We start from the raw sequence: 25,972 nt of genomic DNA on the forward strand, positions 1-25,972 counted from the left end.
CACTTGAACATTGTTTAGTATTAAAGGTAATGAAACATGCACAACAAACAGCTGTACTTGAAAGAGAGCAGACTCAGTCCTCTGTACATATGACAACTAATCAGAGACTCAACAACAGATGCAGGCAGATTCATCACTTTTCTGCAAATAATGGTTAAAGGAAAAGTTGTACATCTCGGGAAATGCATGAGAAAATTGATACCACACTCATATTTCTCAATCTACAGCTGGTTAGCTTAGCTTAGCTTAGCTTAGCTTAGCACAAAGACCAGAAACAGGGTGAATCAGCTAGCATGGCTTTGTCCGAGGCTAACAAAATACACCAACCTCTTAAGGCCCTGAAACACCAAACAGACGCCAAAGAACAAGCTGCGACGAAGGCCGACTGTTGCGTCGCCTCATGTCTCCTGTGTCTCGGCCAAAGAGCTGCACTTCAACACACCGCATAGATGGCGAACAAACTCGTACGTTCTGCGCCTGCGTAAATTAAATACCTCTCTGCTGATATACAAACTGCTGTTATTATTAAGCAGCGTTCACATTTCCGACAATCGTAATTCACGTGAACACCCCCTAAGAAAAGTAAACGTTGGGTTGATGGTATCATGCATATTGATTGAAATATATTTCATGGCCTACATGATCCATTTCCTTTGCTCTTCCTTGTCACTCAAATACCAGAAACAGCTGTCAATGTGTTGTTTAAACACTCTGAACGATAAAATGCTAAACATCTATAATGTTGCTCTCACATTCAGACTTGAATGTGAACACACCGGAGTGGGAAGAACGATTTCCGAACTCGGGAAGTGGGACCATCCGAGGAGCACATGAATGTAACACAATTCATCGTGCTCAATCGGCCAAAAAGCCACTGACAAGAGCCGTCCAGTGCTGACAGGAGCCACAGACACTCACTGACGGCCTGGACAATGCCCGACAGCCAACCACTGGCCTGGTGTCAAGGGGCCTTTAGTCCTCATTGCATTGTGACGAAAATAATGGTACCTTCGCATTTATTTTGGGAGCTATATATATATATATATAGAGAGAGAGAGACGGAGAGAGAGAGAGTTACTATTAATGGAGATTTGTCATGTCTTCTTATGGTAAGCATGATAAATCTCCGGTGGTGACAGGGTGAAACAGCCATATAGGCCAGAAACACACACATGCAAAAACATTTAGTATCTATTATGTTGTGCAGTGCTTCAAACAACATCAAGCTGCCAGGAGAGAGGAGGGAGAGGAGATCTCTGGTCTCTGCAAACTTGTTGCGGATCGAGAAAAACTCTCTGGAAGAGCCAAAAACCGGGCAGAGTTCATGAACCAGACTATGATACTCTCCCAGAGATACTCCACACAACAACCCTGTGCCAGTCACCACATTGGCCTGAATGAAAGCTCATTAATTAGCACTCCTTCACTTAAGTGTAACAATGACACTTTGTGGTTGGCTGGGTGCAGTGACTTTGTGGAGTCTGCATCCAAACAATGTTAGTAAAGTGGGAGGAAAAGGAAAACATCATTATTATTATTTCACATGGGTTTCCACCACTGCTAAACTCGTAGTCACTTGTATGCTACATATTTGTAACACTTCACTAGCAAGTAGCATAGATTAAAAGGTTAATTAACATTATATTGGATGTTTAGATGTAACTGTTAACGATGATGACTTTTCGCATATTGTCCGATGTTTTGTTGACATTTGACACGACATGAGCGCTGCATTGTCATCACCGTGAGTTTGCAAGTGCGTATAGGAGGATTTTAAAAGGGGGAAACAGCCAGGTGAGCTCTTTCCCCTGTTTCAGTCCTCGTGCTAAGCTCAGCTGTTGGCTCCAGTACTGATCCTCTCATCCAACTCCCAGTTTATACCCCCAAAATGCAACACTATTCCTGTTACATATGAACCCTGTAATGGAGAAAACAAAGATTGTACTGCACATGGTCAAAGCTTTAACAGGCTTGGTCTCTCAGAGACTCATTAAACAATAATCATATCAGTTTGGAAGAAAAGTCCATGTAATCCTGTCACGTTCACTTCTCCATGAGCCAGTCGCGTGAAGGTGCACTGGAGACGAGCAGGGTTTACGGTTTCCAGGCCAAAACTAAACTGTTTCACTGTCTCTTCCTTTTGCTCTCCAGATGTGCGGTCTCCAGATGCTATTCATTTCACCTAACTTTATTTTAAGCAGATATTCTTGGCCGCCTGTCATGTCTTACCTCAGTTTTAACAAGGCAGAGCAACCACAGAGAGACAGAGAGAAGAGAGAGGAAGAAATATGTTTGACAGGCTAACACGAGATGAACCCTGAGGTCGTTCCAAAAATGTGTTCGACACTAAATAGTATATTTTGGGTCCAGCTCTCGGGAACTCTCATCGCAGCCTGAGGAGCTTTGCAACATCAGCCAAGAAGACTGATGTGTTTACTAGGCAGTCTTTTATCTGAGGAAAGAGAGATGCCAAAACCTTCATAACACTTTATGAGATTATATTTCATTGTACAACATTGTACGAAGTGCTGCTGCGAAGGTTATGCAGGATCGTGCAGCAACAGGGTGTGGATGAAATGCTCAACATCTCATGTCTGCAAAGAGTTATTTGATAAGAAAGGACAATAATAGGCAAATAGTAATAATAAAGGTACAAGAAACATGATATAAAACAAAAATATGCCACATCCATCACAATTATACACATACATACAAAACTAGACAATATTCTTAAAGGGGAGCTGGTCTGTGTCTCTCCTCCAGCGCTGGAGGGGTTTGAACAGGCTGAAGACGCTTGATCTTTATGGCAGAGAAAGACAGGGGGTCCGACATACTGCCAAATCCAGATCCTTCAGAGTTGTCTGTGGAAAAGACGGGAAAAACAATCACCAAAAAAACACTGCTTTAAAAGAAGAGTTTGACATATTCGGAAATATACCAATTTGCTTCCTGGAGGAGAGTTAGATGAGAAGATCGATACCACTCTCTTGTCTGTTTGTTAAATATGAAGCTACGACCAGCAGACTGGAAACTGGCAGAAACAACTCCCCTGGGTCGAAGGTAAAGAAATCCTCCAATCGGCACAACTAGAGCTCACTAATTAACACGTCATATCTCCTTCGTTTAATTCGCACAAAATCCAAAGATTAAAAACAACAGTTATGTGCCGAACTATTTCTAAATCCCTCTTAAAACAATGAATTGTTGTACGCTGTACTCTGTCCGCCACATTGTCCTAACCGCTAACCGTACCCAACTACCTCCTGTCTCACCGACATATAAAAAAAACACCTCGTATTATCATAATTTATGTAAACAACAAACATGGCTATTGTTAGTTCTCACTGCTGTCAAGCTAGTGTGTTCGTATCGGGACAAATTGGCTGCACTTTCTTTGCCATTCTTGTGCAACTAGCTCGCTAATAGCTTTAGCAGTACATCTGCCTTTTTCTTGTATTTGTTAAAGCATTTGATTTATTGATTGCTGTCAGGATGTTAAGAGATTTTCTACATATACGACAAAAAATGTTTTTCGAATAACTTACCAACCCAAGCTTTCAGTGAAATGTTAGCGATTGTTACCTTTTGTCAGATCCATGTCTCTAAGCTAAGCTAAGCTAACTTCAGCTGCTGGCTGTTGCTTTCTGTCACTCACTTTCAAAACAAATTCACACACTAGCAAGATCAAGATCTTTATGACAGGAGGAGGTGGTGGTGCTCATACCGCTATTGTCCACAGGGGCCGCCAAAATCAACAAAAAAAAGTGTCCTGTTGTAGCTTTAACAGACAAAATTGAGAGCAGCATCAATCTTCTCATCTGACTCTCCCCCAGAGAGCAAATAAGTATATTTCCCCAAAATGTCAAACTACTCCTTTGACTTAATCATTCGGAGGTCTGGAAAAATGCTTTCCTGCATCTCTGTTTTCCTCCTCACCGTGAACGCCGATCATGTGCTCCAGGATCAGGACCCGCTCGGCCAGGATCTTCAGGGCCTCCCTGAGCTGCTGCACAGCCTCGCCCTGAATAACACCATCATGTTCATGTCGGACAATTCTTCAAATGGGGGCAGGAGGAAAAGATATAAATGTCTCTTACCTCATTCAAGCCTTCTCCAGGCTCTCCTTTTAGCCCTGGCGCTCCCTGTGAAAACAGAGTAAAGTAATCTGTGTTGTGCATATACAGTAAGTGTGTTTCAAACAAGAGAGTAACCTTTTACTTACAGGTAGGCCCTGCTCGCCTGATACACCTGGAGGCCCCTGTAGAGGAAGAACAGAGAGAAATAATTCAAGACTCCCGCTCACACACATTTCCCCGGCTTGCATCCTTTATCCCCCGTACTAATCTTCCTCTTCACCAGATCTCCAATCTTAAATCATGCTAGTAGAGGAAGGGGATCAGGTTTAAAGACAGAGGCCCACTAGAGAGCCGGATAAAAGAGGGGACCAGACATGGCCGCCCTGATTAGTGAGGCCTGGCCTTGGACGAGGGAGCTAGAGAGAGGGGGGGGGGGAGGAGGATTAGTCACGGCTTGGATTGCGTCTTTGAAGAAAAGCTTGTTCACCTTTAATGTGTTTAAGGTTGCATGACAGCTCGGACCATTTACAAACCGTAGAACAAAAAGCATTTTGATAGTTCATCAGATTCTAATATGTTCAGCCAGCCTGATAATCCAATAAGGAGGACGATTTTTAAAGCAGCCTCACCCTTTCCCCTGGATCTCCTTTAGGCCCAGGTTCCCCCGGCTTGCCTTGGAGGCCTTCAGTGCCCTGATGTAAATGAAACAGAAGGGCACGCGTTATAAATGCCAGTATATATCTATATTTTTATTAATCAACAGATGCAGATACTCACATCTGAACCTGGCAGGCCTGGTATCCCTGCCAGTCCTCTCAGTCCTGGAGGGCCTGTAAAAAAAAAAACACATTTACACATGAGGAGGACGTCAAAAAATTGCACAATGTCAAAATGTAATTCATTCAATTTAACACAGTTTAATTTAATTCAGAAATGATATCGTCCTGTGGGAGAGATTTGTCAGGCCTTACAAAATAAACATGATTAACCACTCAAACCTTCTTCGTGTTTAGTTAAAAATTCCCCTTAAATTAGGTGGTTTTATAAATGTTTTCACAGAACAAAGACACATATTTATCTATTGGATCTGTTTGTACCTGTGTTTTATAGAATAATGCTGATATTGCAATATTTTAAAAACTTCAAAAGGTCACTTTTTTGTGGCTACATAATTAGATCAAGTGTTTCGTGCTTCTCTGGACCCATTACAAATCAGCAGACATATCAAAAGTACACACATTCTTTACTCCAGTAGAAGTACAGATACTTTTTTTTGTCAGTTTCTGTCTTGTTACCAGTGCCGTGTCTGATATGCACTGATAGTTCAGTCTTGTGATGTTGGGAGGGTGTCGTGCCATGATGCAAAATAAAAACAATTGATAATTCCCCTCTAATGCATCAAAACTAAAGCCTGTTTTGAAAGCACCTCATATATATTTGTGTTCAAATGTAGGGAAGAAAAGTAAAAATAAAGTACAGATACCTGACAAATCTACTTCATTACTTCCCACTTCTGAAACAGTATGACAAATTTTAGGATCTTGACTAGGATTTAAAAAGTTTTGTGAATTTGAGCAGCACCTGGCTGCACTACGTCCATTCATAATGACGTCCAGAAGGTCAATGCTCAATCATATATACATAGATAACACATATCTAGGACAAGCTGTGGTGTTTCGCTCTGACCTGTGAGCAATAATTATTTTCTATTCATACCTGAGGGACCGACGGGACCGGTTGGACCAGGAGGCCCAACTACGATCTGAGGAGCAGGGAGAGCTGAATGGTCGGGGATCTCCTCTGTGAAACAAAGAAACAGGAGAGCAAACAAAAGGTCTCATTTCACCTTTGCACAAGACAATGGAGAGTAGTGACGGATCAGAAACTAGAACTACCACCTCATGGCTGTAATCCTCCAGTGACCTGAAGATCAACTTAAGTAAAACCAGTTGGACTACAATGCTTCAAATGGGAATGTTAATGGAAAGAAGGTACAAATTATAATTATAATTTGACATTAAAACATTTAAAGGTACTCTATGTAACTTTTTTTAGTAACACTTTCGGTTATATAGCACTTTATTCTTGAATTGTTGGACCTGTAGATGTGAAGTGGACTGTATTTGTTCTCACCCCACCATGACTCAGAATACAGGCTTGTTTTGCTCTGATGTTTGCAAATACAAAGTACATCTAAAACTCATTTGGCAGACTGCTGTTCATCAACCAAGAGCTCTATCTCCCTGTTTATAGGCCTGTGATAAGGTTGCATAGTGTACCTTTAAAGTCTGTCAGGTTCTGCTCATTTTCAGGTTCACAGTTTTATTTTGGGTTACTACTAGAATACATTTACATGCTTTAATGCTCAAAAACACATCAGTTTCCTCATACTGTCCAGTGCTGCAGCTCTGTATTCCTCCTCTGTCTGAAATGCTCCGTTTTAGCTCCTGTCTCTTTAAGGCCCCCCCCCTTCAATACCTAGTCTGCTCTGATTGGTCAGCTCACCCACGCCTGAGCCAACATTGCTAACAACAACAACAGCTGTGTTAAATCACTTCTTACATGTCAAACTAGTCACTATGCAACATTTTGCTGTTTTTATTGACACCAGTGTTGTAGCTGGTGACAAAAACTATTCCCTTTGTCTCAACCCAAACAAAAATACACACTTGGTTCACTCTTGGCACACTGAAGTGCATCATGGGTGATCTAAATGCACCAACAACAAGGTCACACTAGGGCCCGATAACTCAAGTCACACTCACAGGGTGACCACAGATGCATGTGACCATGTAGTGTAGTGTGAAAGCAGCTATTGAACTCTGCACTCGGTGGCGGCGAGCACAGTTTCATCACAGATATATTCAAATTAGAAAGAAGGTGGATTTAACCAGAAGCAGTCACTCATGATGCATTTGAGAGACACACACAACCTGGAGCCAAGGACACTAAATCTTATTTCCATCTTGGGCATGTCTTTACATTTTCCAGTATGCTTCAAATAGTTGTTGGCTGTATCTATCCATATACTAACACTACTGGGATCTCAAACAGCCAAGACTTCAGGGAGTAGGATCCTTATTTCAACCTAAGAGAGGAGTTAAGACATCACGGGTGACCACAGGGTTTCATCAGCAGTCAACAGCCGGATTAAATCCAGTGTGATCGACGGGAACAGCTGGTCAATCTAAAACAGGTCCCGTTTAATGGAGCTGTAAATGCTTACACATGATCTCTCCTCGTAGAAAACATGCAGGAGGTGGAAGCGGGGCCTTGTTCCCAGCATGTAGGTTATTTCAAAGCATGCTGGTGAGTATAAATTTTGTTTGCAGCCACACTTCCACTTCCTCTCCTCTCCGACATATGCTCAGAATCAGTCTGTGTTGAGACAGCGCTGTTACATTATGGCTACAGTCCACAGAAAAGGGTCTAGAAGGAGCAGATCTCCCTCTGGAACTAATTTTCTAATGTTACAGTCTCCTCGAGCCTGGCTGCCTCCCCGAGAAACTCCACATGAGTGGCAGACTATCTCCCTCCCTCTCGTTCAGAGCGAGCCCAGATTTTGGCTCTGGGCCTCGGCCTGTTCCCCCAAACGCAGACTGTTGTGCTGACAGCTAACAAATTAGGCCTGATTTACAGCCAGTTGGCCCCCCTCAGCTTACATGGTCCCACAGACCCAAATCTACATAGTTCCAGACCCGCAGACACAGTCCCGGGCTCAGACAGGCAGACGCAGCCAAAAGCTTAATCGGAGCCAGCAGTCCTCATGAGGTAATGATTACAGCGTGGAGTTATGCTGCCTCCCTGTGGTGATCGCTGAGAGAGAGCTTCTGCACAGGGCTTTTTCTTCTGTCATTTATATTTTTAAAGCTTCAAACAAAAAAAACTGTTATTTCTATGTTTAAAGGCACAGTTCACCCCAAAATAGAGAAAACGTATGTTTCCTCTTACCTGTAGGGCTGTTTATCTTGGTTTCTTCCATCATTTGCTCAACTGTTAAAGGGTTTTTTTTTCAATGTGGCAAGTTCTTCCTTATTTGAATCGAGGGTTTAAGGACAGAGGATGTCGATCTTTGGACGGATTGCCATAATGTCTACCTTCTCCTGGATATAAAGGAACTATAAATTGCACTCAGCAGCACCAAAATAAATACATTTGAAAAACTCAACAGCCAGTGTCTCTTTCCAGAAATCATGACCCAGTCGCTCAAGATAATCCATGGCAGTGTTGTGAACAGCTTCGTGTAAGAACTGCCAACATTAGGCTGTGATAAAGGCAGATATTGTCAACGCCCCTGCCCCCATATAACCTACACCACGGATTAATAGAATAAACACAATGTGAAAGTAAAATGACTATTAATATGGCTTAAATTCATAGCTGACAGTAAAATAAAAACAGAAAGCATACATGAAAAGCGATCAAAAGTCAATATCTTAAATTTACATCGTAAAAACTGGAAAGTCTTGCACCAAGTGGAGTGAATCTCTTCTTCATCTTTAGACCCGTTTGAGCCATTTTCAGATACAAACTGAGCAAAGCGGAGGGCTTTGTAGCATCACACAGATGTCTTTTGAAGTTTTATTTTTGCTCTCTCTCTATTTCATCAGCAGACGCCATGAAAACTAGAACAAAATAGTAGTAGTAAAAAAAGACATAAAGGTTTTTAAAAAAAACATACATCTCCCACTCACTGTTCAAAGCGAGAGTCCAATGATTAGCAGTCCGAAACATGTTAGCTCAACAGAAATGTGCTGAAATAAAATAAAATGACTGAAAATGTCTCACCAATGTCCATGTAAGGGTACAATAATAACATTATATGTAAATATAAAACAAATGCAAGATCGCAATCTAGTTCCACTAAATTCAGGAGAAGGAAGACCTCTCTACAGGGGGGATACCTCTTAAACTCTGCAACTCACACCAAAATCTGTTGCTTTCACACTTGCTTTACATGTTTGATTGTACAGATGTTTGAGATGAGAGCAGACAAAGAGGTGAAGCTGTATTGATGACGAAATGTCTAAATATAATTTTCTTTTTTTTGATTCAGTCCCTTCAAAACCACCTGAGCTAATCTTGTGATTTATGTGCTGGTATTTGGCTCCATTGCTGGTGGTGGTGCTAAAAGAGGTTGCAGTAAACAGTGGCTCGGCAGCAGCAAAAACACACGGAAACAATTAAACTAAATCTAAGCCAGCCCTCTGCTGCAAAGAAACAATACTCTCTCTTTAGTCCTTCGCTAAAAGCTAACAACACAATTTGCTCACTTAAGCACTTGGTAACAGCTGCAGTATGCTTTAGCCTCCACCTGTGCCCCGTTTAAACCCATTTTCAATACATAGAAATCCACCTGGCCAGGGTTCGTCTTCTGCCGGACACAATGATTGCACGGAGAACAATAGGATGGACGTAATAGATGAGATATGAGAGTGTGTGAAACTACTAAAGCACATGACTCATCGTAGGATGAACTGTGAAAATGGACCTGCGGTTTTGGCATCAATTCAGACCATCTAAAAACTGAATGCTTGAATGGTTTTACAATTGTTCTTGGGTCAGAATTCAACCATGTGTATAAGATCTACTTCTATTATGTTCTCATTTGAGGCCATATGGGACAATTTAGCCCTCAGTTACTGTAAAAGAGTGAATTTGGAAAGTGGAATTGTTCACTTACCTTGATTGTCCACATGAAAAACGTCACCACGCTCTCGGACGCGAGAGGAGCTCGGCCCTGGAGGACCCGGCGGACCAGGAGGGCCAGCGAGACCTAATTCTCCTGGTAGACCTCTGTCCCCCTTTGGTCCTGAGCACCAAACACAAAATACAATCAATCAATTAATCAGTTAAACAAGCAAACAGGATGTTTTTTCTGCCATTAGTCACAATCGTCACATGATATTTTACCGACGGGTCCAGGGAGGCCTGATCTTCCAGCCGGACCTGCAGGTCCAGCAGAACCTGGAGGCCCCGGTGGTCCGATGGGCCCTGGAGGTCCTCTGCCAACTGGTGCTCCAAAAAAACAAAGAGATAGCCAGAGTCAGCTGTAGAGCTCAAGGAGGAGTTTACTACAAAATGATTTTAAGGTACGGGTGGGAAATCTTAGGTTGAATCTGAACGTCCATCCTTCAGTCATAGGCACCGTGATGTGTTCACTGTCATTATGTCAAGACTGCAAGGCTGTTTAAGCGTTTGGCACAAAGCAGGGTCTAATCAAGGAAACTATTGATTTGTTTTGTTGGAAATGCAGAAACCAGCGTTTGACTGGGACTAAAAATCAGGATATCTCCACCTCTGCTGCTTCAATATTTCCCTTTGTTGTTGTTGTTTTTACTAAATTGCTGCATCTCAGTGTCTCAACAAAGTACTGATGATGGTGAGCGAGGAATAAATAAAGTATCATGATATTTTCAAATAACATATCATGCATCTGTGGTTCTTTACTACTCTCTACTGTAATTACGAATGTAATTATTGATAATATATTTCCACCCTATTGTAACAGCAGCTGTTGTTGCTGCTGTTACAATAGGGTGGAAATATATTATCAATAATTACATTAGTGCCATCGTTAGTATCATTATTGCGACTATAATAACAGTAATGATTTTTCATTTTTATTATCATTATTTTATCTTCACTCTTATGTCCTCTCCTTGTCCTCTCTTGTGTTTGTCTCCTTCTTTTGTGTTGTGCTGTTTTGTTTTGCTCTGTGTGCTGTAAATGAGTGCTGTAATCGATGCATTGTGAGTAAAGTGCTTTATAAATAAAGTTGAGTTGACTTGAAAAATACAGCATTTGTCTGTGATGTCTCTGGAGTAAGCAGGACCAGCTAAATAAAGCCAGTGAGGATGTAAATGTTGGACTTTTGGACCCAGAGTGTTTTTTCAACAAACTTCACTGGAGGCTTGACTTAAAGGTGCTACATGTAAGAGTTGGCCAACTTCATGAAATTCATACTCCAAACAAATAGGGGGCAGCATATAACCAGAGTAAAAAGCTAACTACTGATAACTGCAGATGCCATTAGCTTGTTAGCTCAATTAGCAGTGCAGGTGTTTATACCACCTGCACAGGAGCTTTGGACCATAGGAAGGAGGTATTCAGGTCATTTTGTACTAATTTTTGAGAGTTTATTATTGCATCAAATTGCAGTGAAATATTCCTTTTCATTTAAACCTTTTGACTTCAAACTGTGCATTTACTGTAAATCCATATTCAAATATTAAACACACGGTATGTAATTTCTGTCTCGAGGGGACTCTCAGTCAAACCGATGAAAACAAAAGAGTTGATGACGATGTAAAGAAGCGTGCGATCATTGGTGTTGTTGTCTTTATTGCTAAACAATCACCACAACACAGGCAGAGATGTTCATGAACGAGGTGACGCGTTTAAGTTGAATTAAGTTTAATATGTTGAGTCACGTTCACCGACGTCCTGCCTCACCCTCTGTTGATCATCTGATGTTTCCCCAGAAGTTATAACGACGTTACCTTGAATAAAAGGTTTTTCTCTGAGTTTGAACTTTGAAGTTTCTATTTATATTTACTGGGTTTATTTAGGCATTAAAAAACAGCTCTTTAACATCTCCTGTACATATTCCTGAAAGCATATTTGATGTGTTGACACCTTGTGGGAGGTAAGATGGCGGTCCAATAGGAGTGGGTTGTGGTGTGTCCACCTCATTATCTGTGGAGCCCTCTGGTAAACTGCTGACTGTCGGCAGGGAGGAACGTCCCTCTTCTAGCAGCTTGATCTGAAACAAGACCTGCAAATGTCAGACACATCTCTGCTCTGTATGAAGACGTGAAATAATCTGTGTACAAATGATCACAATCAAATTATTCATGGGAAAAGAAACAGGCGGGTGAGGACGGATTTACCTTTGATTCAATGGTCTTTATTCTGCTGTTCATGTCAGTGAAGCTGGTGCAGTTCAAACACTCTGTGAGGAAGAAACACAAGACGAGCTCAGTTTCCACATTACAGCAGGCATACATGCTGCTTCTTCTCCATCTGTCTTTCCCTTTCTCCCCCGTCTCTGCCTCGTCTCTTTCATCCCTGCTTCTTTTTTCATCCTGGCACCATCAGCAGTATCTCTCTATCTCACGCCGAGCCGCTCGAGCCAAGACACACAAGAACAATGTCCATCAAACCAGACCCAAGAATTTATTAGGAATTCCTCCTTAAATCATGTCAGTCACTCACAGAATAAATATTATTAGACCTCTCGTGAAATTCCCTCTCCAGCTGACACCCATACACACATCTCCCTCTCTGTGTAACACACACACAAGCCTGGCACACACCTGCACGTCTCCTGACTCGGCATGTTTTCTGTCCGTCTGCCCACTCGCAGCGATGGCCTGTGTGCCCACACTCACATCCTCCTCCAAACACCAACACCAAAAGCATTGCACATGAGAACGCAAACAAACACGCACCATCATACAAATACTGTCATTTTCCGTGCATGTTCCACAGTAACCAGCTCAGCGCTGTCATGTCTTGTCTATCTTCAGGTCATGCTTTTGTTTTTTTGTTTCCTGTTTTATTTTGGTGTCTAACTCTGCTCTCGTTTCATATCCCTTCCTGCCTCTGTGTGTTTTCCCGGCACTGTGATTGTCCCGTGTTACACCTGTGTCTCGTCGTCCCTTCCTCTCTGTGTGCTCCCTGTCTCCTGTGACAGCCTTTCTAGTGTTTTGACCTGATTTTGTTCCTGACATTGTGTTTCCGCCTGATCCTTTTGTCTATGTTTGCTCCGCTGACTGATCTCCTGTGTACTGAACCTGAATCCAGTAAAGATTTTTGCCTTTTTGAACCTGATTTGTCTCGAGCCGTGCATTTGGGTCCTAGTCTAGTGTGTCAGACCTCGTCACAGCGCTGCATCTCACTTTTTGTTGTTCTGATTTGGTTGTAGTCCCACCAAATAGTGCCCAGAGGCATTTGGGTCTGTGCTAGTTGAATTGTTTATGTTTATTAAGTTAATAAACAAAAAAAACAAGGGAGTTGGGAACTGGTTTGGTGATGCCAGGCTGTTCTCCCTCAACTCCTGAGGAAAATATCTGCCTCTTCATCTGTTAAATGCTCAACTATGTTCACCAGCTATTTTCTAACTTCGTCTGTTTAGTGTTGGGCAGGAAGCTTATCAGAGCATTTTGTAGAAAACAGCAGCCCGCTGCAGCAGAAGACAACACTGATTAGACTGTTGAGTTGTGGCTGTCAGACAAAAACAATAAGCTGAGAGCCGATGAAATGCTTTCTATCAAGTCGAGCTACTGTGTTGTTGTTTTTCTTCTTTTTATAGAATTTGTTTACATAACCAAAATATTGAATAAAGCCAGACTTATCCTTTCAGAAACAGTGTTCACACTTGAGGGATAAAAGGCACGGTTTGCTTATTTTCTCAGGTTGCTTGTATTCATTTTTGCTGTCAGCACCAGCAAAATATTTATGTGCATGGGTCTCGTTGAAATTCTTGCTCTGCTATGTTATCTTCTGCCTCTTCTAAACACAAATTACACCAGTGTAGCTGCCGCTAAGCCGCAGATACCTATACATTCCTCGCTGTGCTGTAATTTTGGATCCTTTACACGAGCTGTAACCCAACATCCAAAACACAGCATAGCACAGTTTGACAGAAAAACCCAGTATTTGTTCTGAATCTGAGCCGTCCTCTGGTCTATGGCTCATAAGAAGTCAGGAATGTCAGCTGTCAGTCCCACAGACGGGACCCACCCACATTGTGGTCATAGCGGGGATACCTAGAACGAGGAACAACTGGTGCTCATAAATAACCCGACAACGAAAACGACCCAAACGGCTCCGCTTTGCAGAAATCGTCGTCTCTGACCGCAGCACGCAGGACACTAATGTCAGCCGCTGAGGTTTCTGCTTCACTGAAATAGGACGGGGTGAACGTCTGAGCCGTGTCTGCATGTCTACAGTCATCTCCATCCAGTCCTGCAGCGAATCAGACCGCGTGGGTGTGGTTTCAACGCCTCATTTCAACATCTTGGATCTCGCCCAGGAGCACGGCCGCAGACGGAAACAACAATCAACAGCTCAACCCAAAACACATTCCTCAGGATTCATCAACCCTAGGACTGAGCTGTTCGACCGACGAGGCCAAAATGACCCCACACGAGCGGTTTTAATGTGACTGACTGCACCAAGGACACAGCACAAAACATGAAGACTGCGGGCAATCATGAAGCTCCACAATGTGAGAGGACTGATGAGTTGATAAGCCTTCATCTCCCTCCTCGGTTATTCATCATCAGCCCAGAGGAAGTCTCCACCCTCTGACACGCTCTCTCTTATATACAGTCCATCAGATCTGTGAAACATTCCAGCAGTTATTTCGTGATGATGTGGTGACATTTAGGTTTCAGTCACGATAGCGGTGTGGATGTGGGAATGTCAGTCAGTCTGTTAGCAGGTCCAACTATTCAACGGACCGCCATGACGAGGGTTAGGGTTAGGCTACATGCTAAAAATTAGTATTAGTACTGTCTTGTGACGTTAGCATTGAGCTCAAAGTGCTAGGTTCAGCCTTTTTCACTCTACCTCTCATAAAAGCATCAAAGAGCTCAAATAAAGGTGCAGAGAGTGATGCTGACTGTGTCGTACTTTCACTCAAAGTGCATCATGTCTTGCTTGTAGCTGCTTTGCTGTGTGGTCACTCCACAAGCTGCCTGGTCCATGATGGCTTTCTCCTCCACACAAGGTCCACTGCTAACGAGCTAACCTGTCCAATCTTCATTACATGTCCGCTGACAGCCAGAAATACAGCAGCCATATCTTATTATGTAATAAACACATACCACAGGAAAACACCAGGGCTGACTCAATCTGCCATAAATGTGAAGCAGAGCAAAACAACTGTTCCTTTTTTTTTTTCTAAAGGTGGTGGGGCGGGATTTCCGTCCCTGCAGTTGGAATTTAATTATGTCGGGTTAGAAAACCAAACTTCCGCTGTGCTCGAGCTGATGTTTAGTACGGGACCGCAGCTATAGAGTCTGTTTGGATCCATAATTACACCATGGCAACATAAGACAGGGTTATTTTTCTTGGATTGCGCTCAGCTCATGGGAAAGATTCAGAATCGTGTTGTCTTTAGTGGGAAGCCAAATAAACAGAGAGAATTGGGAACAGTTTCTGCCCCAAAGGGAAGAGAAGGAAAGATTGTTATGTTTGAGCTGTTTTTCAGATGCTAAAACTTGTCTGATAGTATTCGAGGTTCGCTGACAATGAGTCTAGCACGTTGTCGGTGCAGAAGACAAGAACATGTGAAAATGCTACAACAGACACAGAATATTTTAATTGTGTAAAATGCAATTAATAAAAATATCAGATTGCTGGGTAATGAGGCAAATGACATGTCCTTAAATTAGACGATACTACGGTGGCCCCGAGGGTCAAAACACAACAGTATCCCAGAAAACACAACATTTCACAAAACACAACATTTGTACAAAGCACGCCAATATTTGGGTAAAAAAACTGAAATGTTGCCGTGCTTTGTACAAATGTTGTTGTGCTTTCTGGAAAATTGTTTGTTTGTGTTTTCCAACACGCTGGCGTGTTTTGTTAAATGTTGTGTTTTCCAAAATGTCGTGTATTTTGAAATGTTGTTGTGTTTTGTTTTCCAAAAAAATGTGTTTTCTAAAATGTGTATTCTGAAATGTGTTTGCGAAGCTGACGTTGGTTTTTCATGAAAACTGAGACTAGAGCAGACTGGATCAAACTCCCCACAGGAAACGAACAGTGAGAGTAAATAAGATTTGAAACTTGGAGGATAAATCTTCATTCAAACATCAGAGGAACCAAAACAAACACCATATTTCATCTCGGTAAACTGCAAAAACACAGACCGCCTAAATGAATCATCGCTTCCATTATTGTTCTGATCTACAGTACAAGACAGGATATTTTGGCAAGAGCGTAAGTCAGACTGTGGGCATCGTCTGTTGAGACAGCAACATTTCCTACATTAGACCTGGATATAGATCAAAGACATCACTCTGTTTCCTGCAGTTTTTTGCACACACACACACACACACATACAGAGAGACAGACAGACAGACGGACAGACAGACAACCACAAAACAAACCATGACGCACACAGCTGGGGACAGTCACTTTCATCGCCACTAAATACTCGCTCTGTCCGTATGTGTGAGCCGGACAGAAGGATGATGTATTGAAACATCTTCTTGGACCATCTTAAGAGTCGCTGTCACATTCCCAAGATACACAGACAAGTGTGTGCCCAGTCTGTAAGCTCTGTGTGTGTGTGTGTGTGTGTGTGTGTGTGTGTGTGTGTGTGTGTGTGTGCAGACCTCGGTCGGCCTCCAAGAGCTGGCTGCGTCCCAGGAGCCTGTTGTGTGTCGGCCCCAGCCAGCAAGTGGTCAGCTATTGCTGGCACGGAGAACAGCTGGCACAGAACACACACCCACACAAACACACACACACACACACACACACACACACAGGCAAACATGCACCGACAGGCACACACACACACACACACACACTCCTACTGTCACAAACTCTCTCACTCACTAAATCACACACCCACTTTGGCTGCGGTGGCTGGTGGAGGTCGGTGAACAGAGCGGGTTTTTTTCGCAAACCAAGATGCCTCGTCGTCCACAGTGGGAGCATTTACTGCTCTTCACCATGATGCCAGCTGACAGGCCACACAGCATTTCTTTAAACTCACGCTTTGCGAGGAAGAAATACTTTGCAATTAGTGGAATTTGCCATTAAATTTGATGCATGGAGTCATTATTTCATGCAGAGTAAGCAAAGGTAAACGACTAAATAATAGACTTGAAACCCACAGTGAGGCACCAGCATCAATCTGACGTTCCTCCCTGCAGTCCTGAAACAATGACAGGCTGAATCTCCTCCAACGTAAAAGTGCACCTAATTTTTCTGTCATCCACTCATCCCGACACGCTGCACTGTCCGGTCCATCTCAGCACACAAAGCTCTGGTGCTGAAACAACAGCAACACAACGGCCACAGCTCGATGGATGGCCCTGCTGGTGCACAGGCAGACGTACAGTCATCGTCATGCTATGAGGTGATGTGGTGTGAATTTGGTGAAGACAGACGATCCCAGTGATTGGCTGAAATAAGGTCAACGTTTTTGAGGTTCAAATGGTTTTTGGATGAAATGGAGAACGAGACAGAGCCGCTAACAAGTCGTATTGGAAATGTTGTGAATAAGGTTGGAAGTACCTAGAAGAAATTCTCCATAACCCCTGATTTTCAGAGCATGGAGCATCTCAACCACGGAAAAAAAGTAGACTTATAGAAGGTGTGAAGACAGTATCAGCCAGCAATTCGACAGTGTTCAGTTCAGCATGCTAACACGCTAACCAATTAGGTCTGCCACGGTGTGTACAACACATGATAAACATTTTACCTGCATGTTAAAACTATCACTGAGAGCCTGTTAGCATGCTGGTGATAGCATTTAGCTAAAAGTCTCGCTATACCTGAACACAGAGCTGCTAGCATAGCTGCAGACTTGTAGTTAAGTCCAGTCAGTTTTATTTATACAGCCCAGAATCACAAATCACAACTTCCCTCCTGGGGCTTCACAACATGCAACATTCTCTGTCCTTTGACCCTCAATTTGGACGAAGAAAAACTCCCCGAAAAAACCTTCCATTGGGAAAAACAGACAGACATGAGAAACAGACATGAAGCAGATGTCAGGTCTAGTTTGTATTTCGTGCACAGCTTAGTCCCAGTGTTGATAAGAGAAATCACCACAAACAATGGTGGTTTGTTTCTTAGCAAACAAAACAAAACAGAACACAAACATGTCTTTTAACTTTTAAACTTGCAACTGGGAAATTTGGCAGCGGGGCTTGAAGGCTGCAGACAACTGGACAGATAGACCCCTTACAGACAGGGCTCCTGGCAGCAAAAACCCACAGATTACACCAACCTTCATGGACACATGTGGCTCTTATCGACTCAGGAAACCTTTCCAGGAACCTTTTTAGGAACTTTACCTGCTAAATAAGCAGATGTACGGAGCTGCAGACAGAAAGGCAGAGGGACAAATGGAGGCAGGAAGACCTGGCGATAAGCTTATGAAAGAAATGAAAAAACACAGAAGGAGTGTGAACAGATAGATCATCATCCAGCAGGCAGATCAGGACCGGCTGAGCTATCCCATAACTCCCGGCAGGTCAAAGGGTGCCATCTGACCTATATTTGAGCAGAGGCAGAGATGTAACAGAGACATCAGTCACATCCACACATGTGGGATAAGGCTCTGTTTTATCACTTTACTCCAAGGAGAGGAGAGCGGCAGATCTAAAGGACATAGGAAGTAAGATAAGTGGAAAGCGGTAAAGGAATACAGAAGATAAAGAGGCCGGCGGTGGCAAGAAAAAGCAAGGGCAAAGCAAGGATAAAGGCCTGCGAGGGGATGAGAGAAGATGAGAAAATGGAAAAATGGAAGAAAGGTATTTTTTGAAATGATATAATATAGCTGCTGTTGTAGATAATCCCACGAAGGGTTTTAACACACCTCCCTCACGTCCTCCTCATCCAGCTGCAGAGGGGAAACAGTGACTTTAGCAGCTTCATAGCTGTAACATTAACAAATTAACACGTTTGACACCCAAAGCTTTCAGCCAACTTTTCACTTCTTTAATGAAATTCCTCGTTAACTTCTCAGAAGTAATCCAACGCCGGCATTAAACTCTGTTAAACTCCTTCTCCTGAGATCAGAGGTTACCACACTCATCACGGGAGGTCCTGGCACGTTACCCACAATCCCTGCTGTTAATATGATCATGTGTGCAGATAGGTGCTGCCGTGATGGAGCAGGGGGGACGAGGAGGAGGAGGAGGAGGAGGAGGAGGAGGAGGAGCGGGCCAACAGCAGGGAAATTGCGAACACATTTCTCCAAAATGTGTTCCATGCCGTCATGTGTTAGCACAACTCTGCTGAAAGCAAAATGTAAATCTTGAGATGCACTGTGCACAGCCAGCACAAACCAGACTGTCGAGAATATTGACGGGTCAGGGTGTCAACGAAATGCATTCGGAAAACGCCCACTTTCCATTAGCAAACACAGAAAAATCCAGGCGCTGCGACCAGCTCCGCCGTGGGGCTCGGCCACAAGCTCCATGATAGAAGGTTATTACAGAGGATAAAACACAAAGCAGCCAACACACTGGAGGACTTTGAAAAGCCAAAAACAACTGTGAGGCTACGTTTAACGACTGATGCATCAACCAGCTCAAAGTACAGCATCACTTTTTCTGATTCGCTCACATTCAAGCGCTGAATGTCAAACAATTTTCAGGCTGAAAGGAGAAAAAACTCACAGCTGACAAACTGGAAGAAATATACAACCCATCCGTCAGAATAAATGTCGGAAGAGCACGTTTTTGTTGAAACCATGCGTTTCTTTTGGGTTTAAAGGGGCTCTGTGGATCTTCAGTGTTGTGCTGGAAGCCGGTTGTTAGTTTCTGTTATTTCTAAACTAACGTTAGCTACTGTTGCTCTCTGTTAGCGGAGTGGAGAGAGGCTCTGAGACGAGAACGTGCATAAAGTCACATCCTTTGGACCGTCGCGGAAAATCCGACCAGAGTCCTTCACAAAGAAATCCACAGTCCAGCAGCGTTAAACAAATTCAACAAATTCGTCAGTATTTGGGGCTTTGAGGACACAGAGTCTCACGATGATTACCCCCATATCTTAAAGAAATCAGCTACAGGCTTGTATAGGCAACCGAGAGAGACGGGAAAGGTCTCATTTTTCGTGTCACATATGGCCAATAAAAAGACATGTGAATTGCTACAAATTGTTCCATAGAGACCCTTTAGCTTTTAATTTTATGTTGTGCTTCTGATCTGGTCAGGTTTAGGCACAAACCACTTGGTTAGGGTTCGGAAACAATAATGTTTCTTGTCACAAACATGGCTGGAAATCACCCTAACGTCTCTTTAAAAATATCCCGTTTTCGTCTACAAATTGTCAGGATGTCTCATTAAAAACAACCCGTTTTGTGGCAACTAACAAGGACAGAAATTGTCTCCATGTATCATTGAAGATATCTTGTGGTTTGGCACTTATCAATGTTGAAACATCATCTCGAACAGCGGTCTCTCGCCTAGCAGCTGTCTTCCCTCACCTTCCTGACATGGAAGTCAGCTCATATTCACGTAATATGAACGAGAAATGACACATTTTGTAAAATTGTTGATATCGTGCATATAAAAACGTACAACATCCCTTTATAACTCAAAACAAAGAAAACACTTTTCAGATCACAACAAACCCAAAGAAGGTAATCTTCTGCAGCTTCATAAAAGGATATTTTATAAGTTTTTTTAGTCAGAACAACGGTAACACAAGAATAAGAACCAGAATTAGGCACATAATGATTCAGGGTCCAGAAGATGAAAACAACAGGAGTGTGTGCAGAGGTGAGAGGAACAAGCATCTCCTCAGCTTACACAGTCTTAACTCTGCTCTCCAGCCTTCTTTATGTATCTGTATCTACATCTCTGAGGGCCTCGGGGGCCTCTGAAGTGGAGCCAGAACCCCATCAAACTAAAACCAGAGGTGATGTCATTTTCATTGGTGAAGGCTGTCCTCTCCCGCCCTGATAAAACAGCTGGCTCAAAGCCGCTTTCTGCTGCATGCTCAGTGTTGGCTGAGTGACATAAAGACACAAGGAATCTGTTACTCGCCAAAAGGGAATAGTTCAGACATTTTAGACATTTTGGGAAATGTGCTTGTTAAAGCCAAGAGTTAGACGAGAAGTTTTATACCACTCTTGTGTTCGCATGGTCAATATGTAGCAGAGAGCAAATTAGCTTAGCTTAGCACAAAGAATGGAAGCAGAGGGAAACAGCTAGCTCGGCTCTGTTTGAGGGTAATAATCTTTCTTAAGCTCACTAATTAACATGCTGAAGCATTAAATTGGTGCCAGACTAGTTCTTAACCAGCAGCTGAGGTCTCTATGCTAAGCTAAGCTAATTGGCTGCTAGTTATAGCTTCAATAATTAACAGACCAGGTTTTTGTCCTTTCCTTCAGTGTCTTATGTAAGATCTTGAACATTAGCCGGCACATACTGTACAGGAGCTCATCTCTCCCGAAGAAAACACTGCTCCTGAAACACCTCGTCAGTAGTCCCGCCTTTAATTCTGTGACTTTGTGACATCACACTTTGTCATACATTTGCATAATTCATGCCTATATTCAGGGTAGAAGTGAAGTGAAGAACGGAGCTGCAGCACTGGACAGTATGAGGAAACTGATGTGTTTTTGAGCATTAAAGCATGTAAACCTGCTCTAGCATGTACCCCAAACAAGATCATTAACCTGAAAATGAGCAGAATGTCTCCTTTAAATATGATGCATGACTTACTTTTACAACTGTCATACCGTCTCCTCCAATAACGACTAGACAAAAGACAACTGAAAGCAGAAACGTGTCCGTATCTGAAAGCTTTCTTTGAAGAACCGATGACAAAGTTTGTTGTGCAACCTCAAAATGTTCCCCCGTGGTATCACTATGAAGAACAGACATTACTTTAAGGGTATTCCGGATGTACGTTCATACTTCGCCGACTCTGTTGCACAGAGGTTAATCTACTGGGCGAGAATCGGTCTTTGTTTCAGAGCTGTAGCCTGATCTTAGCGCGGTCACGTCTGTTACAAAGACCTGGTGGAAGAGTGTCATGCTCATTAATCTCTGTGGGGCCACTTTCCCACAGAACCGGTTCTCTGCTCCGCTGCCGTCTGGGCAGATTAGCAGCTGGAGCCCAGTGGGACAGAAACACTCGTCGTTACACTTCACTCTCCTCTCCTCTCCTCTCCTCTCCTCTCCTCTCCTCCTCGCTGCCAGCTGCCAGCTCTCCCTCCACTCCTCAGTGTGAAGCAGGCCGTCCTGTGTCATCCACCTCTGTCTCCTCCTGGCCCTCTGTCTCTCCATATGGAGGCAATTTTCCTCTCGCTCCACAGCCATCAGAACTTGCAAATACATCTCAGCAAACGTTAAATAAACAGCCAGATTACTTCTTCACACTCCTGCAACCACTTTGGTCTCAAGTGAACCATAATCTCTGGCGTTACAGCCTCAGCGGATACAGCTACGTGTTAATCTTTGCGTGGAATAATATCCACGGCCGTATATCCATAATGGTTTCCAAAGGCTTTTGTAATAATGTCTGTGTTTATTCCATTAGTATTAATGTGTGTTTTCTTAACTCGTGGTAAACCTCGCCCATCCAAGTGCAACAATGAATAATTTTTGCAAAACGGAACAAGGTGTGGTAATTATGACCAGTGAGTTTGCTCATTGAGGTAACTGTTAATCTTGGACAAATGCGGACAGGCCATGCCAGCATTTTTCAGTTACTCAAGAATTACTGTAAGCAGCCCACAAAAATGTCCACCAAGTTGCTGCATGCGCTACATAATTTTAATAGAAAGCCGTTAAAATAACTCGGCATTTCAAGCAACCGTTTCTCAGCCTGAACCACCCCTTTACAGGCTTCCACAATGTCTAAAATACAATATGTGAAAACATGTTTGTCACTGTGGTTGTGAGCAGTGGACACATATAAATATAAATGTGTATATATATGAGCAGCAGACCTCCATCCACCCTCCCTCTGACTGTGGTGGCTCGCCCCTGGGTGAACGTTTTGGCCTCTTCTGGGCTCAGAGTCTGCGGTCTGCGGGATCCAGGAGCAGAGCTGCCCATCACCGAGATCTAGACTACCTCCCACTCTACAAGCTGCTCTTCTGCAGCCATGATGATATTCAGAGAGACAGGCAAAGCTGCCTCTGTGCTGTCGACGGTGTCATGTGTGTGAAGTGAGGTGCACATACTCACACATACATGCACAAAGAAAGAAAGCAGTGTCGTAAAAAGTACCCAGAAGTTTACTGCTACAATAGGTTTACATGCTTTAATGCTCAAAAAACACATCAGTTTTCTGTTTTAGCTCCCGTCTCTTTAAGACCCCCCTTAGTCTGCTCTGATTGGTCAGCTCACACACACCTGAGCCAGCACCGCTAACAACAACAGAGCAGCTGTGCTAAATCAATTTTTTAATGAAAAACTAGCTGCTAGGTATAAATTCTGCAATCAAAAACATAGCGGAGTGGGAGTACAAACCAGCAGAAAATGTAAATACTCAAGTAAAGTACGAGTAGCTCCAAATTGTACTCGAGTAAATGTATAAATTTCATTCCTTCACTGAGACGGTTAGTGATTCTCCTTCCAAGCACAGAAGCTGTAAAAGAAAAAGGTACAAAACCGCAGAGCGCAGGATCCCTTTCAACTGCAGTTTAACTGCAGCCAGAGTTCCCAAAAGTAATCAAAAACAGGCTTTCAATCTTAATTCAAAACAACTTTTACAATCATATCAAAAGACCAACTGCCCGACTACACACCACCAAACATGATAAAAGGCCCTGATGTGGGTAGAGCAGCTAAAAAGACACAGATGGCTTTTATTTTAGTCCTGGAGAGATTTAGCCTCCAACCACATTCCCCCCCTACGATGTCTGAGAGAAGAAGAAGGAGAAAAAAAGCAGAAGAGAGTTTCTCTCACCTTCACGACACTCCTCTCCCACAAACCCCGGGCAGCATCTCCACTCCAGCGCTGTGACCTGCTTGTAGGCGACCTTGAAGGACGGCCTGATCAAAGTCCTGTAGCTGCAGAAAAAAACCCAGCACATGGTCACTGATTTCAGAAACATGCACTGCAGCTTCAGACAGAAACACACACGCACAGACATGAGCTAACTTTCAAGTATTAATGTCTGATTCCTTCTGTTTTAGTACTTTTGGGGCACTTTTGCTTCATTGACAGTGGACATGAGAACTGGGGACCAAAAAAAACTGGAGAGAGCCAGTGGAAATAGCAAGATTTGAACTGTTAACATGACAATTACTTGTACTTGACTTAAATATTTCCATTTTATGCACCATTTTACTTCTAATCCACTTCAATGAGGAGGGATTCAGTCTGTTTTATCCAGGGGGAAACCTTTAAAAGACTTCTAAAAAGAAGTTCAAGTCAGTTGTATTGATAAAACTTCTGTCACAAGTAAAAACTTGAATGCAGGACGTTTAACAGAACATTTCTACAGCGTTGTACAAATAGTTTTACTCTTGTAAAAGATCTTCTACTGTCAATCCCAACATTTCCAAAGGTACAAATAAGACATGACAGAGGTCCTGTGGCCCCATAAATCTCTGCTTGGCCCGATATTCATTACTGATTCTTGGCATCAAGACAGTGTCGGCACCACAGACAACTGAGAGAGCTGTCAGGAGAAGAGGACTGGGCTGGAGGGGGCAGCTGTGAGGACCTACCTGATGACTTTGGAGCAGGGTCCAGGCCACCGGCAGCCCTGAAACACCCTCTGCACTGTGGTTTCTGTCCCATTGTGCACCTGACAGGACACTGTTCTGGAAACAGTATACTGACACCAGTTCCTAAAACACAAATTAAATAAATGTCACATTCATTAATCATGCGTAATCAATGAGAAAACATGACAAACAACGAACTGAAACACAATCTAATGTTGCTGCAGCATTCAAGACGCAGAATCGGGGTTTTATTTTGAAATCTGCAGTGAAAAGGCGCCATCTCCAGTCTGCACATGTGCTCACCTGAGTTGGGTAGTGCGGTGTCCGGTACCTGGCGGTCCTGTGCTGCCGCTCTGCTCCGATTTGATGCGCTGCCGCTGCACAGTGATGCCCGGGAAGCGATAAACAAACCCTGTTCCCAGCGACGGACACACTAAACTGATCCACATGCACAGCGCGTAAAGAAGCGATAAAGCCATCATCTCCTTTTGATCTATCCCTGATATCCGCGATAAAGTGTCTCCTGAAGTTATGAAAACCCCTTTAAGTTAGACCTACAGAAACCGGGAAATAAAGTCTAAGCGAACCGCACTGAAACCATCAATGCGTCGGTCATTTCGTCTCCCCGACGAGCAGCAAACTGGCCCTCTCAAGAGCCCAGAATGAATGACACACAGCCTCTTCCTATAGAATAATGCGGTTTTCTGACGTTTGACATCGTGCCGAGGACTGAGGAGTCAAATATCCAGTGTGCGTAAAAAGCGCGCGGAGTGTGAGGGCTGGAGACGGAGTGCGTAAAAGCGCATCTGGTCCCGATCGAAAAAAAAACCACGACCCATATAGGTCCTATGGTGTGAATGTGAGGGCCAATGATGAATAGTTACTTAACCCCACAGCAGCGTCTCTCTCTTAATGTCTCCTCATTCACACACTGATGTTATAATGAGGGGAGGAGGACTTAATTTAAACCTGTCCTTTAAATCTACCTCAGACAAAGGGGATAGATAGATAGATAGATAGATAGATAGATAGATAGATAGATAGATAGATAGATAGATAGATAGATAGATTTACTATTTTTGAGAATGGGAGAAATAACAGCAGACAAGGAAAAAGGGAGATAAAGGAGAAAAGAAAGAGGAAAAAACAAAAACAAGCACACCCAGAAGGTATCAGTCAACTGCAGTCGTAAATAAATAAGTTTCTTTCTTTTCCAAAAGACAAAAAAGGAAAGGGAGCAGAAGTATTTAAAGAGCAGTATGTACAGTTAGGTGCTGCTGTTTTCTGGATATTTAACCAGGATTGGCTTCCTAACTATTTGTGATGTCACAAATCATGCTCGTAGCCCCGCCTCTTTGGATCAGGTTTTTAATGAGCGCAGAGAAAAGTTACGCTTTAAGTAATGAAAGTGAAAACAGCACAGGGAAGCTCAAACAATTAACTTTGGGGACAAGAAGAAAAATACATTTTTGACTGGAGGGGCCCTTTAATATGTCATTGATTTTG

The 25,972-nt window shown here is 43.1% G+C and overlaps 1 protein-coding gene across 2 annotated transcripts; it reads right to left on the reverse strand.

Moving 5' to 3' along the window:
• Positions 1–25,208, reverse strand: col26a1 (collagen, type XXVI, alpha 1). 2 transcript variants are annotated; one of them, XM_084351522.1, is made up of 14 exons: positions 24,770–25,208; positions 24,467–24,589; positions 23,700–23,803; positions 11,969–12,030; positions 11,715–11,841; positions 9,990–10,088; positions 9,760–9,888; positions 5,793–5,876; positions 4,854–4,906; positions 4,706–4,768; positions 4,223–4,258; positions 4,098–4,142; positions 3,937–4,021; positions 1–2,861 (listed from the first exon to the last, which is right to left on the reverse strand). In XM_084351522.1, exons 1-14 carry the CDS (start codon positions 24,946–24,948, stop codon positions 2,731–2,733), a joined length of 1,320 nt encoding a protein of 439 aa, XP_084207648.1. In that variant the 5' UTR covers positions 24,949–25,208; the 3' UTR covers positions 1–2,730. The 2 variants fall into 2 exon arrangements, with proteins under 2 accessions (XP_084207648.1, XP_084207647.1); XM_084351521.1 differs by having other exon boundaries at positions 9,990–10,094.
• Positions 25,209–25,972: the final 764 nt, after the last annotated feature.

This window comes from Pagrus pagrus, assembly GCF_965226575.1.
Source record: "Pagrus pagrus genome assembly, chromosome: 4".
Classification (NCBI taxonomy): Eukaryota; Metazoa; Chordata; class Actinopteri; order Spariformes; family Sparidae; genus Pagrus; species Pagrus pagrus.